At 51.0% G+C, this 14,104-nt stretch overlaps 6 protein-coding genes across 6 annotated transcripts; 4 read left to right on the top strand and 2 right to left on the bottom strand.

The window, feature by feature from the left end:
• Window positions 1–457: 457 nt before the first annotated feature.
• TRIVIDRAFT_78379 (uncharacterized protein) lies at window positions 458–2,522 on the top strand (the record flags this gene model as incomplete). The annotated part of the gene is made up of 4 exons (XM_014099877.1): window positions 458–670; window positions 794–2,079; window positions 2,141–2,290; window positions 2,354–2,522. The coding sequence occupies 4 exons, from the start codon at window positions 458–460 to the stop codon at window positions 2,391–2,393; spliced, it is 1,689 nt and encodes a 562-aa protein (XP_013955352.1).
• Window positions 2,523–2,664: 142 nt separating this feature from the next.
• TRIVIDRAFT_70254 (uncharacterized protein) lies at window positions 2,665–4,332 on the bottom strand (the record flags this gene model as incomplete). The annotated part of the gene is made up of 3 exons (XM_014099876.1): window positions 2,665–3,613; window positions 3,678–4,018; window positions 4,078–4,332. The coding sequence occupies 3 exons, from the start codon at window positions 4,330–4,332 to the stop codon at window positions 2,665–2,667; spliced, it is 1,545 nt and encodes a 514-aa protein (XP_013955351.1).
• A 438-nt stretch (window positions 4,333–4,770) lies between these two features.
• On the top strand, window positions 4,771–5,600 carry TRIVIDRAFT_70255 (uncharacterized protein; the record flags this gene model as incomplete). Its single annotated transcript, XM_014099875.1, has 3 exons — window positions 4,771–4,783; window positions 4,848–5,090; window positions 5,194–5,600. The coding sequence occupies 3 exons, from the start codon at window positions 4,771–4,773 to the stop codon at window positions 5,598–5,600; spliced, it is 663 nt and encodes a 220-aa protein (XP_013955350.1).
• Window positions 5,601–6,122: 522 nt separating this feature from the next.
• Window positions 6,123–6,656, bottom strand: TRIVIDRAFT_70256 (uncharacterized protein; the record flags this gene model as incomplete). The annotated part of the gene is made up of 2 exons (XM_014099874.1): window positions 6,123–6,434; window positions 6,501–6,656. 2 exons carry the CDS (start codon window positions 6,654–6,656, stop codon window positions 6,123–6,125), a joined length of 468 nt encoding a protein of 155 aa, XP_013955349.1.
• Window positions 6,657–9,501: 2,845 nt separating this feature from the next.
• TRIVIDRAFT_153138 (uncharacterized protein) lies at window positions 9,502–10,947 on the top strand (the record flags this gene model as incomplete). Its single annotated transcript, XM_014099873.1, has 3 exons — window positions 9,502–9,819; window positions 9,903–10,190; window positions 10,258–10,947. Coding segments are annotated over 3 exons (1,296 nt in total), but the record flags the coding sequence as incomplete, so codon positions are not given.
• Window positions 10,948–12,460: 1,513 nt separating this feature from the next.
• Window positions 12,461–13,549, top strand: TRIVIDRAFT_59599 (uncharacterized protein; the record flags this gene model as incomplete). Its single annotated transcript, XM_014099872.1, has 2 exons — window positions 12,461–13,087; window positions 13,145–13,549. The coding sequence occupies 2 exons, from the start codon at window positions 12,461–12,463 to the stop codon at window positions 13,547–13,549; spliced, it is 1,032 nt and encodes a 343-aa protein (XP_013955347.1).
• Between the last annotated feature and the right edge of the window lie 555 nt (window positions 13,550–14,104).

Here is a 14,104-nt window from a genome sequence, read left to right as displayed (position 1 = left end):
TTGTACGACCTGCTGTGTGTCTCTGTTTACTCAGTTCTGATTGATTTAGTCTAGCTGGGAGGATATTACTACAGCTTGCTGCTTCTCCCTCAACCAAATCATTTGCTGAATAGAAAGAGGAAAAAGTCGCGACGAATGGAATTCGTAGTCGAGTTCTTCTCTCTTCTTCTCAAGTCCATCCGCTGAAAGAGTCGGGGAGCATCATATTAGCTGCTTCTTCTGCTCTCTCGTGGTGTACACGGTTTCTGTGTGCCTCGAAATCCCCTCTTCTTCCTTGACCTTTGGGTCTTGGAATCAATTTGCGTCCACCCAATTGCACGCGATATAGCCACTCTCAATTCTAGCGTCTTGAAACGGAAGTCCGATTATTGCTTCTCCGCCATACCGGCTCTGAATCGTGTATAAAAAGATACAGCAATTGGATAGAGTATATCGAAGCAGACAGCAATTCAGCGTCATGGCGTCCCCCATTGGCCCCCCAGCGTACAATGGCCATGAAAAAGGACAGGCCGACAAGGGCGGCGTTACCACGAACCGCGCGGAATCTCTCGACGGCATCCGAATCTCCATATCCTCCGGCGACACGAAGCGAAATACGACTCACCGACAGCTCAAGGCCAGGCACATCCAGCTCATTGGCATTGGAGGTACTATTGGCACCGCTCTCTATGTGCGTACTGTACAAAAGTGTACATGTCTTTTCTTCCCGGCCCTCCGTCTCTCCCCTGAGCAAAACAAACACCAAAGAAACATATTCGAGTAATTCATACTTTGTACTTATTCTCTTGTCTAGGTTCAAATCGGAAAAGGTATCCTCAATGGCGGACCCGGCAGTTTGTTCATTGCCTTCAGCTTCTGGTGCACCATTGTCCTCGCCGTAACGCTGTGCATGGCCGAAATGGTCACCTATCTGCCCATCTCGTCGCCCTTTATCCGATTCGCAGGCCGCTACGTCGACGAGGCCTTTGGGTTTGCCACGGGATGGAACTTCTTCATCTTTGAAGCCGCGCTGGTGCCGTTTGAAGTGACGGCGTGCAACTTTATCATTCGCTACTGGACCGATGCGATTCCCACTGGCGCTTTCATTGCAATTGTCATTGTGCTGTATGCCCTCATTAATGTCCTGGCGGTGAAATGGTATGGCGAGACCGAGTTCTGGGCGGCGATTGGCAAAGTAGTGCTCATCGTTGGCCTCATCATCTTCACGTTCATCGTGATGCTGGGCGGGAACCCAAAGCACGACCGCTTCGGATTCCGCTTCTGGAACGAGCCAGGGTCCTTTGCGGAGCTGTACTACGAGGGCAACTTGGGTCGATGGCTGGGCTTTCTGCAGTGTCTCATTCAGGCGGCGTTTACCATTGCTGGGCCGGATTACGTCTCCATGGCGGCGGGCGAGGCAGAGAACCCGCGTGCTGTGATGCCGAGGGCGTATAACGCCGTGTTTTACCGGCTGACGGCTTTCTTCATCCTGGGATCGCTGTGTGTGGGCATTCTGGTTCCGTATAACGACAAGGAGTTGATTGCGGCCTTTGCGAGTTCAAAACCAGGCGCTGCTGCTTCTCCCTACGTCGTCGCCATGAACCGTCTTGGAATCAACGTCTTGCCTCATTTTGTCAATGCCGCTGTCCTGACGGCTGCCTTTTCAGCCGGAAACTCGTACGTCTACTGCGCCTCTCGATCCCTGTATGGCCTCGCGTTGGAGGGAAAAGCGCCGAGGTTTCTGACAACCTGCACCAAGGCCGGAGTTCCGGTCTACTGCGTTGGCTTCGTCCTGCTCTTTGCTCTTCTTTCGTTCCTTCAGCTGTCGTCGAACACGGCCGTGGTGCTGAACTGGTTTGTGTCACTCGTGACGGCCTCGCAGCTCATCAACTTTTGCGCCGTGTGCGTGTCGTACTTGTGCTTCCACCGGGCTCTCAAGGCACAGGGGATCAGTCGTGATTCGTTGCCTTATAAGGCGTGGTTCATGCCCTACGCGGCTTGGTATGCGATGGCTTGGACGTTTGTGATGGCTTTTGTGGGTGGATATACCGTCTTCCTGCCGTTGCCTGGCTACTGGAACATTGCCGACTTTTTGTTCTCGTGAGTATATGATGAGACAACGTATTGAGTGAGGAGATGGCTAACTTGATTCCGCTGGTAGCTACTCCATGATTTTTGTATACCCAGTGTTATACTTTGGCTACAAATTCGTGCGCAAGACGAAGATCCACAAGCCTGAGGAGGTGGACCTCTTTAAAGATGTGGATGAGATTGAAGAGTACCAGAGAAACTACATTCCCACTCCCCCAAGGTATGTTTCTATTCGTCCTCTCCACCGTCTTTGTATTGCAATATTGACAGATTTGGTGTATAGGAACGGGTTCGAAAAGATTCTGGACAAGGTCTTCGGCTGAGTGGGAAACCTATAAGTGTTGTGGTGGGTGAGGGAGTGATTGTTGCTTGGTTGGTGATGGACTGAGCAGTGATTGCCCTTGCTAATGGCTGTATATATTGTAGAGAGACGCTTGAATCTACATATTCAAACACCCGTTCTATCATTCAACGTACACATGCTTTGAATCATTTTCAGTCATTCTATCTCGTAGCCATTTTCGGCCCTAATGAAGTACAGCTATAAACCATATTGATATGCCATCTCCCCTTTATAAATATCATCATCCTCCTTTAAAAGCTGACACCCTCATCTCTATTCTGGTATCCTTCTCTATTCATAATCTTCTTCTCCTGCGCAATAATCGCATTCGGAATCCCAATGCCCACCCCGGTAAACACAAACAGCGCCCACTTCCAGCGAAACGGGTTAAACGCCACGCAAAACACGAACCACCAGACGAGCTCCAGATACGTGAAAAAGTCAAACGCTCCCGTTGGGCTGAGCTTCTTGAGTGTGCGCGTCATGTCGATCCAGCGCTCCATCCACCATCGACTCGGCCGCGTCAGGGGGTCCAGCAGGAACATGAGGAGAATGCGTGTGTAGATGCCGATGTGCCAGTTTCCAACAGTTCCAATGGCTTCGACAAAAGTCGAGTTGATGGCCGAGACGGACGGATGCGCGGGGGGGAACGTCTGCAGATACCAGTTTGGCGGGCCGTACGGGTCGCCGAAGCAGTCGTCGGGGAGAATCGCCAGCGACGGCCGCTTGAAGCCCGTGGCCATGACGACAATGTCGGCCTTGATGAGCTCTTCGTGGCCGGGGCCGTCTTTGGGAACGCCTCGGGAGCGGCGGTTGACTGTGACTCCGCGGCTGGTGAAGCCGAGAATATCGCCGCGGACCCATTCTGCCTTGCCTTGACGCAGCTTGTCCATGACGTCTGAGTTGACCATTGGCGTGCCCATGAAGATGCCCTTGTCGTGGGTAGGAGCTAAATCTTCGAGATCTCGATAAAATAGCTTGCGGAGGAGAAACTCGGGGATGAAGGAAAAGAGAGTCTCTTGACCAAAGATGTTGAGGCTGAGCAATGTGTCTACAATCATGTTTCGTGGGATGATCCATTTGTCAGATCGAGAAAGGATGGATACTTTGGCTGCTCCGGCAGTAAAGGCAAATTCGAGAGCTTCCACAGCTGATGCACCTCCTCCGATGATGGCGACGTGCTTGTCCTTGGCATCTTTTCTACGGTGGTGTTAGTCATAAGTTCCAATCCATGTCAATTACAATCTGATCTTTTATGACTTACCCCGTCAGATCACTCGAGTGATAAATCTCTCCTTTAAATTCTTCCATGCCCGGGATATGCGGCATCTTGGCGTCACCACAAGTTCCAATGGCCGCGATCAAGCCGTCAAACTGTCCAAGTGAAGGGTCATTGTTGACGAGCCATCGACCTTGATCGTCTTGTTTGAGACCCTTGACTTTGGTATCGAACTTGGTCTTCTTTTCCAAATCATAGCGCTTCCAGAGTTGCTCGATTTGGCCGACAATCTGCTTGCGATTGGGATAGCCGCGCTCCCACTTGACGGAGGGATGGAAGCGGTACATGACGGAGTGAATTTGGAGGCCAGATGTGTCATTGACTCTCTATATCTATGAATCAGCCAATTGACCTCTTTTCAAGTCTTTCATCTGTAATAACCCACGCTCCAAATGCCGCCGAGTCGATCCCTCGAACCGGCCTCAAAAATGGTCACGTCAAAGCCATGGCCCACGCAATGAGCAGCCGCCGAAACACCCGTCAGTCCAGCCCCGATAATGGCAATCTTAGGACGCTTCAATTGGTCATTTTGGCGAGGAGGGTTCGGCGAAAGAGCTTTATCGAGGATCCATTGCAGCAGCTGGTAGAGGAAGAGCAGCGGATGGAAGAGCGGGTTCACGATGCCCGAGCTTTGAGGCATGATGGCGAGTTTCAGGCAATCACGATGAGTTTCGGCAACACAATATTATGCGACATGAAAGCCGGAATAGTTGAAAATTGAAATAGAAGAATCACATCTTTTATATCCCTTTTCATCATCTTTATTGAATGCATAAACCAATCGTGATGGTGACGTCACGGGCCGCAAAGAGAGGCTCCCCACACGGAATGAACTCATGGATCCATTTCTGGCATGAGATGATGAGCGACGCTGCGATTTTGCATGTGATTCCGCTGAATCCTGAGCTAGCAGGATCAGATCCCTGAAACAAAAGCGCAGCAAAAATAATGAGTCGTAAATAAATCATAGACGCGGAATCTGCACTCTTCATGCAACAACTTTCATCTCAATTCCGCCAACCAACTTGTGTAATTGTTTGTTCGCGGATAGAACAATAGAACAACACCAAGCAGCATCATGGAGAATCCAGGTATTTATTTATTTCTATTCCTCCTCGCCATCATCATTACTAATAACTAAACCTGCTTTCCCAGTCCAAGAAATCGCCTCCGTCATCGAGACTCTCACCAAGGGCTCGCCGCAGCAGCAGCAGGACACGCTCAACACGTATTTCCTCTCCAACGCAGCCTTCATCCACCCCTTTTGCCGCGTCCCGTCCATCTCAAAGGGCTCCATTCCGCTGGCCAGGGATCTGGACTCGCGCTGGCTCATTCTGGGTATTTATCGCTGGTATCGCACGCTCAGCCCGAAAATCGTCCTCACCGTCGATTCCTCTGGTAAGTTTGCTGAATCTACTCCGTTCTCTACATGGTATGATACTGTACTCTGGCTGTGTCGCAAGGATTAGCGGTGTGCCCATGTGCTAACCTGGAGCCGCAGTGTTCGATCAGCGCAACAGCACCTTGTATGTCTCGATCCGCCAGACATTTTCCATCTGGTTCATCCCCTTCCACAGCTCGTCCGTCAAGCTTCTCTCCGTCTTGCGCCTCGCCCAGGGATCCTCGTCGGAGCCGGGACAATTGGCGCCAAAATTCCAACCAGACGGTCGAAATTCGTCTGCTCTGGCGGGTCCGGGACAGGAGAGGTTGAGATACTACATCGCCAGTCAAGAAGATTTGTACCAGACAAACGACTTTGTGGCCTTTGTGGTGCCGTATCTCGGGCCGCTGCTGGTGTTTCTGTGGCAGCTGTATAGCACGGCTCTGAGTGTGGTTGGCTCAATTTTGTTTTTACCGGTGTACTACTTCATCAACAGCAGCCAGGCAAAAGCTAGGAGACAGGAGTGATGGGGTATTTAACAAATTGTTTTCTTTTTTTCGCGATTGTATAGACGTTGGACAAATAATATGTGGACAGCTTCTACGGGAGGTGTCATGACGGATGCTTAACAAATCCATTCTTTTGTTTTATTTCAGAATTCCATGTGCGCAATGCCCGTCCCAAGAGCTAGGCAATAAAACAGCCATGAGCTCTTTTGATCATCACATGAGGGTATATCAGCTGCTGCTTGATGTGTACAACGAAAAATCCATGATCCTGCCTGCCATAGCACCATGCCCTGAAAACCCTTCCAAACTCCAGTAATTTAACCGTAAAACGCCAAATAAATGCATGTATGTAGCCACCAAGGCCTTTCTTATACTTGAATCATTTCTCGTCGCTCTCGCCGCCGGGGTCGCGTATGATGAACATGTCGGAACTCGAAGAAGCACTCGAATCCGCCCCAGATGATGAATATAAATCTCCATATCCTGTTTGCCTGTCAGCGACCATGGCACATCCCACCAAGAGCCTGTGCTCAGCAATACTCACACGACGGCCGTGAGCATCCACACCCCAACAGCCAGCATCTTGTTCTGCGAAAAGCCCTCTCTGCTGATGACGTCGGTTTCTCCCACCGAGCCTGTGATCTGAGGCGACGAGTCACTGTCGAGAGCGGCAAACCCGTCGGCCTGGTATGTGTAGCGCGAGAAAATAATCATGACGATGCCGCCGAGGGAGATGGCTAGCGAAAAGAGATCGTGGAGGAGAGCACGGGCTGGCGACAGTGGCTGGAAGCCGAGGGAACGATCGAGCTTGGCGACAACGATCCACGAGTCGTTGAGGATGGCGATGGCGGACTGTAGCGTTTAGATTCAGGTCAGACGATGGTGATGATGGGATTCCTTCGCTCGGAACAGACTCACTCCCACGAGGCCAGCAGCGATGGCACCGCCCTTGTCTACCCATTGGTTGATGATGAAGGCCAGAATCACCAACGTTGTGACGCTCGTCATCCAGCCCACCGCCCGGGCCACCATCTGGACGATGACATAAGAGCTTGGACAGCCGCCTCTTGTCATTTGGACGAGGACAAGGGAAGAATTAAATGGTTCGTAGAGGGGAAAAAGGAACAATGGAAGAGAGCAGAACAGCTGCTAAAGAGGGTTACATGGGAAACGAAGACGGAGAAGAAGAAGAAAAAGAAGAAGCACGGCTAACTAATAGGCCCTTGCACCACTGGAGAGATGCAGCACAGCAGAAGAAGAGAGGAGGGCACAGCTGAAAATAGAAGAGCTGGCTGGGCCAGGGCAGCGATTTGGCGTGGCAGGGCAATCAATCAATCAATCAGCTGTCAATCAATGGTCGGCGCTTTTGCTTCCCACGTGAGCCCCAATCTTGGCTTCCCACGTCTGCACGAAAGTACGAGTGCCGACCGTATGCAGGATCGGATGACGAGGCAATCAAGACAGATGCAGGGGGGGTCTGTGCGTGCGTGAGCGTAATATTGCTTGCAGCTTCTGCTCTTCGTATTTGCACAGTATTATCTGGTAGATGGATAAGAAGGAGAGCAAGAGAAAGGACAAGGCAAGACGAGACGAGACGAGACGAGACAGACAAGATCAGATTGGGAGGGGGATGCAAAATAGCAGAGGACAAGAGAAGAAACAAAACAACAACAAAATGGATGGTGGCTGGCGGCATTGTTTGGAGGTCTGAGGAGAGGCGGGCCAATGAATTGCCAGGCGGAACACGGGCCGTGATGCGATGCGGCACATTTGCTGCTTGATTCGCGTCTTTGCCTGTTCAGCTCTGGGGGGCTAGCGATTGCTTGTGCGATACGATGCAGCCATTCTGTGTGTTTGATGCCGGTTGATCATCTACAGGGGGGTGAGAGTGATGGATCTGGTTCTACAGGTTCTACAGCATATAGAGCACATGCCCTGTGTTTGCGCGGATGAAGTACATTATTTAGGAGTAGCAGCCCAGCTTCATGAGAGCTCAAGGTCTGGAATGGAATGGATGTCAATTCAATAGGTTTTGATTCAAGCTGCCGAAACGCTGGGGCATGTTGGGGGGACAGGGAATATTGCTGTAGCCGCTGCGCCTTGGGCCCAAAATGCAACCAGAATCCTTGCCGTTGTATTGGTGGAGGCGCGGGATGCAAGGGAGGGGAAGAGAAGGGAAGGGAAGTGGGATTGAGCTTTTCAACGCACGGATGCTCGACAGAGGATGCTAGCGGATGATTGCCGTCATCAGGTTCGTGTTGGTTCCCGAAAGCGCCTGCAGGAGGATGCGAGTCTGCTGTACGGAGTAGATGTGATGGTAGTTTGATGCCGCTGGTGATGAGGGTATCCCAAGATGAGGAAACACAACACAAGCAGGTCGAGCTCGACGTGATACAACCCAAGATGAAGAGATGTTACAGCACCTACCGTAGATCGCCAAGCTCCTCTTCTGCTCCGCATTTAAGGCGCCGGGCCGCCAGGGACCGTTTCATTTAGTGCTGTGGGATTTTGGGCCGATGGCTTATTCTGTGTGTCGCCGCCGCCACCTGAGTCGCTGCTCGATACAGAGTACAAAGCATGTTATTTTACGGGATGCTGGATTGGGTTCAGTACCTTGCTTACCAAAAGCCAAAAGCCAAGAATTACTACTAATAGCGTAAAAGGTGTAGAAACCTACATGCACCCAGGTAATTGGCTTCAACAAGGGCGCAGTGAACACGTCTATATCAGGATGTCTCAAGAAGGTGAACAGAGGCCGAACAGAATGCATCCTTCTTCGTTCAGTCATGTTTTCCTTGTCTGCATATATTTTATACAGCTGTATTATTTCTCCGCCTGTTCTGATATCTTGCAGGAACAAGCATCTGTCTCTAAGGGCTGTCGATACGTACGTTTCTCTGATGCACTGCAAAGTTTAAGCCCCATCATGGACCCAGTCCAGAACCTCTTTTAGCAAACTATCTGCTCGAACAAATATAAATAGACAATCCATGACGAATACAAATACACCAGTACCGCAAACTTCACGCAAGCAATGTACAAGACCCATCCCATTCTCAACAACATGAGAGGGGAATCTCCTCTCTCCTCATGAAGCCCTCACTTAGGCTCCCAAATTAAAACAAACATGGCCACATTCACATCACCTCCATGCTTGCCACCGCGTTTCTACTCAACTTTATGGATCATCAACCAAACCCTAAAACGATTGCCCCATCTCAGGGCTGGATTCTTATCTCCCTCGTACCAAGTCTTGTCCGTTTGCCCGAAGCACGTGTGCATGCATTCACCTTGGTGGGAAAAATGAGTTTCCAAAAGTGAGGCAGCTGTTGAACCCGCTCAACAGCTGCCTGGGAGACCCAATTTCGGCCCTATTTGTCAAGTCTTCTTCTCTCTCTAACTGTATTGTGAATTTTCACAAAAACACTCATTGCATAGAGAATAGCCGAGAGTTCATTTGGAATCTTGGAGGCATCCATCACGGATCTCGAGGAGACGACCTCAAGACCAACACTGTTCATCTTTCATTGTCTAGATTTACGTCGATTCCCCCCTCTTTCAGCAAAATCCACCCGAACGTTGATCATCAACGAAACTCGCTCACTTGTTCTTCTCGCCACCATCTAATCATCGAAAATGGGAGACGTGATAGATGACAGGATGGATGACCAAGTTGGGTATGCCGACGATCCCAAAGGCATCCCATCAATGGAATCCAGCTCCAAGGACACTAATCGCCCTCTTGAGCTCCCCGTCTGCGACAAAGTGAATGAGATTGTCATGAGGTATAGGAGCCGGGCAATCCCATGCCGCAGCGTTAAACAGACGCTGGTTGATGGCCAAACCCGTCAGTCACCATTATCCATGGCCATTTTCATCGGAAAGAGTTGCTGAGCATATACACTGACGCTGAAAATGAACAGCCGTTGCCTTCAATCTCTTGGCTCTCCTCTTTCTTAGCCACTTGATGATTCCCAAATCTCGCGTATACACGACGCCATACTTTGAGCTCTCCCACTACAACCCCGACACCGGACTGTACGCGATTGGTGGAAATGACTTTTATTTTGTCATCTTCTTTGTCGTCTTCTTCACTGGTCTTCGCCATGCCGCGATGAGCTTTGTGCTTTGCCCCCTGGCACGACGCGGTGGCATCTCCAAGAAGAAAGAAGTGGCTCGGTTTTCTGAACAGGCGTGGAATATTATCCACTACTCCATCTTTTGGCCGCTTGGTCTTGTGTGTCAATCCTTTTCCATCATTCTGACTACTTTCCATATTTCCGTCTTTTTATTTGACACCCCAAACTGACTGATGGATAGTACATCTGGTACTCGTCTCCCTACTATCTCAACATGACCGAGCTCTGGAGCAACTGGCCCAGCCGCGAGATTAGCGGAACCATGAAGTTCTACTTTCTTACGCAGTTGGCGTTTTGGCTTCAGCAAATGCTTGTCGTCCACATCGAGAAGCAGCGCAAGGATTACTGGCTGACAATTGTGCATCACCTTGTCACCATTGGGCTGGTTGCCGCGTCGTACTCGTACCATTTCACCCGTGTCGGCAACCTGACTCTGATAATTATGGACGTTGTCGACGTTATCTTTCCGGTTACGTCTTGGCCCCCTTATTCCCCTCCTTTCAGACAAGAGAATTGCTAACACCGCGTATTTGCAGCTCGCCAAGTGTGCCAAATACCTGGGCTACAGAAGACTCTGCGACGGTCTCTTTGGCGGCTTCGTCGTCATCTGGCTCGCAACTCGCCACGTATTCTTCCTCATGGTCATATACAGCGTTTACTGCGACACGCGTCGACTCGTGCCGCACGCCTGCTTCCAAGGATCCATGGCCAACCTCCAGGGCCCGCTGCCCCAGCCCCGCGGATGGTCTCTGCTTGAGCCATTCTACTCGCCACAAGGCATGATTTGCGCCAACAGGAGCATCTTTATTGGCTTCTTTGCGTTCCTTGTTGCTCTGCAGGGCCTCATGGTGATTTGGTCCTACGCCATCCTCAAGGTCGCGGCGCGAGTGCTCAGCGGCAAAAACGCCGAAGACATCCGAAGCGACGACGAAGACGAGGCGACTGAGCTGGAAGGCAAGGATCCCGCCGAATTCGAGTCTTTTGATTACTGGGGCCGGACCGTGTACGAACCCAAACCCAAAGCCGAGCCCAAAGCGCCGCTGGTGAAGAAGGGGGAAGTAAAGGAAGGAGAACAAGTAGCCCAGGCGGACAATGGCGGCGCCAACGGGTGGGAGGGCCTCCATAGACACTCGAACGCCGTCTCGAGCGGGTTGTATCTGCCCGGCCAGAGCGAGCATAAGGAGCTTCTCAACCGGATTGACGCGCCACGCAGATGGGCCGACTAACTGCATGTATCCTTGTATCCTTATGTTGTTTCTTTTACGGATGGTTTGGTTTGATTTGATTTGATTTGATGGAAAGGGGGATTCTGGGCGTTTGGGTAAAGGGTTGGCATGATTGATTTACACGCTCTTGATACCAGTGGGCCTGACTACATGTATGTTTGAGGCAGAAACGGCTTTTGTTAGACGCCAGATAAGGACTGGTGCATATGAATTCTTTGTAGGTGTGACCCTGTAATGGCATAGCACATGATGCTATGGATGACTTTTTAGGGCCTGTATACTGTAGGTTCCAGACAATGATCTATCTGTTTACATACTATGTACACAATCCATTGGTTGGACTGATCGTAAACGTGCTTATACGCGGACAGTGTCCATCGCCCGCAATCCCGAGAGTCACATCGCTTCAGCGGCTGCTAGACGGGATAGGACATGGTCTGTGGAGATGGCATTTAGAATAATTTCCGAGCGGCAGTCGAAAGGATTCTGCCTATTGATCCTTTGAGGCAGCCCGAGCCCGCGGATCCCGTGCTTTAGGGGCTTCATCGCTAGCATCGCGATGGGCGGCTTTAGCGTCATTGAACCCTGAAGCATCAGTCCATGTTTTGAGTCCACAGCAGCGGGTCTCAGCTGCAGTACCAGTATTAGTTTAGTCTATGGAAAGCATGTGAAGGAAACCTGGGTGCTGTAAACACTATTCTATTATAGAGTAAATGGATGGATAGAGGAGAGTTTGCTTCTGGCTGTGAGATGGCTTTTCTTGGGCGGAAATTTACATGTAATTGGACTCAACTGTGTTTATTACAGTAAACCAAAATCCCCGGATCCAGGGCTGGGCTGTCAAACGACGTCATCGGGCGCTCTTCTGTCGGGCCGGGACTCGCCCAGCAGCAGCCGGTACTTGGCCAGAGCTGCCGTCCACTTCGGGGTACCAGGACGGTACGTGGACAGATCCACAGATCCACCAGGAGCGAGGGCCATAGCGGCCATAGCGGCCATAGCAGCTCTCTAGTTGCCCCGTGGGACGCCCGTTTCAGCCTGCTTCAGCCCATTTGGAGCCTGAAAGTGACAAGTACCACACAGGTCACTTTTCAGTCTCACCACCCCGCGACCTTGTCCCCTTAAGGCATGTGTCTGCCACAAAACTTCCTCCACAACACCATCACCAGACCTTTTCTTTTCCATCTCTTCTAGACTATTTCTTCTCCCCTTTGTGTTTTTTTTTTTTGCCTACAATTTCGTTACCAGGCCCTCTCTCGCAGCAATGGCTCGGCTCGACGCCGCTCCGTTGCTCAGCTCCTCCTCGCCGGCTCAGGCTGTCCGTCAACGCCAATCCCAGAGCCGCAGCCAGAAGCAGCATCAGCAGCTTGCCGGAGCTACCGAAACATCCGCTTCCACGCCCAATGGCTCTTCCTCGCGCCTCTCGACGGACCGCAAGAAGCGGCGAAAGGCCCGGTCTCTGCTGCGGCGGTTTGCGCGCTTCTCGGTGCGAAACACCTGGGCGATTCCCTTGATGCTGCTCATCACCTTTGCTGCCGCCTATGCCGTCAACCCAACCGAGTCCAATCCCGTCAGCCACTTCATCTTCCTGTCGTACCAGCAGCCGAATCCAAAAGCCCATCTCGACCCGACGCTGCCTGTGCACTATGGAAAGGGCCTCTGGGACGTTGCCTTTGTGTCCTTTTACACTGTGGTGCTGTCCTTTACCCGTGAGCTGATGATGCAGGAGCTGCTCATTCCGCTGGGGCGCTTCAATGGCATCAAGAGCAAGGGCAAGCAGCAGCGTTTTGCCGAGCAAATGTACACGGCCATCTACTTTAGCTTCATGGGCCCGGCTGGCCTCTATGTCATGAGCCGGAGCCCCGTGTGGTACTTCAACACGGCCGGCATGTACGAGGAGTTTCCGCACCGCTCTCACGAGGCCTGCTTCAAGTTCTACTACCTCTTCCAGGCGGCGTATTGGGCACAGCAGGGCATTGTGATGCTTCTTGGCTTCGAGAAGCCGCGCAAGGACTACAAGGAGCTGGTGGCGCACCATGTGGTGACGCTGGCCCTCATTGGGCTGAGCTACCGCTTTCATTTTACGCACATGGGCGTTGCCGTCTACATTACACATGACGTTAGCGATGTTTTTCTTGCAGTACGTGTGACGATCATCTCATTTCTCTCACTCATGCTAACCACTATCCCTTCACAGCTGTCCAAGTCGCTTCATTACATTGATAGCCCGCTGGTGGTCCCCGTCTATGTCTCCAACATCATCGTGTGGTGCTATCTCCGACACTACATCAACCTCCGCATTCTCTACTCCGTCCTCACCGAGTTCCGTACCGTGGGCCCCTACGAACTCAACTGGGAGACGCAGCAGTACAAGTGCTGGATCTCCAACATCATCACCTTTGCGCTCCTTGCCTCGCTGCAGGCCCTCAACCTCTTCTGGCTCTACTGCCTCCTGCGCAGCATGTACAAGTTTGTCGTCTACAGGATCAAGAAGGATGACCGATCCGAGTCGAGCGGGCCAGAGGACAACCAAGAGGCCGAGGCTGAGCCTCTGTTGGAGGGCACTGGCGATGCCAAATCTGCTGCCAACGGCTCATTGTAAGCCAAGCATTTCGACAACTTACTCTTCAACATGCACCCACTGCTCTGCGAGTATCGGCAACAATTGGGCCTCGTCTACAGCTTTGACCTGAGTCCGCAGCATGGCGAAACGGCTTTCCCACCTGCAAATTTTCACCATTTTGTATAACATTTTTTAATCCATGGCGATGACTATGATGACGACAACGAGAGACTTGGGTTCTCTCAAGGGGATGAAGGATGTGTATATCTTGGAATTCTGCATATTTGCGTTTGTGCCAAGCTACAATGATTTTTCATTCTGGATATTTACTGACTTGATTGAATCATGTCGACAATGCTACTGCTCGAGAGAATGTACTTTACATACGTCTCAGTACCTACTAACTTATGTATACCTACCTACTACTAATACTTAATATCAATCATATGCATCATTGAAATTCTGAGAGTGCCATTATTTATCATCATATTTATTTCATTGCTACTGATGCTGGTACTTAAGGTATCCTGTTAAATGCCCTGCTTTGTCTAAGGAAAATATTTAGACTGTACAATTTACGCCATCAAACGCCTT

The sequence above is a fragment of the Trichoderma virens genome (assembly GCF_000170995.1).
Source record: "Trichoderma virens Gv29-8 chromosome Unknown TRIVIscaffold_74, whole genome shotgun sequence".
In the NCBI taxonomy this organism is placed as follows: Eukaryota; Fungi; Ascomycota; class Sordariomycetes; order Hypocreales; family Hypocreaceae; genus Trichoderma; species Trichoderma virens.
This window is presented reverse-complemented; position numbering and strand designations above follow the sequence as displayed.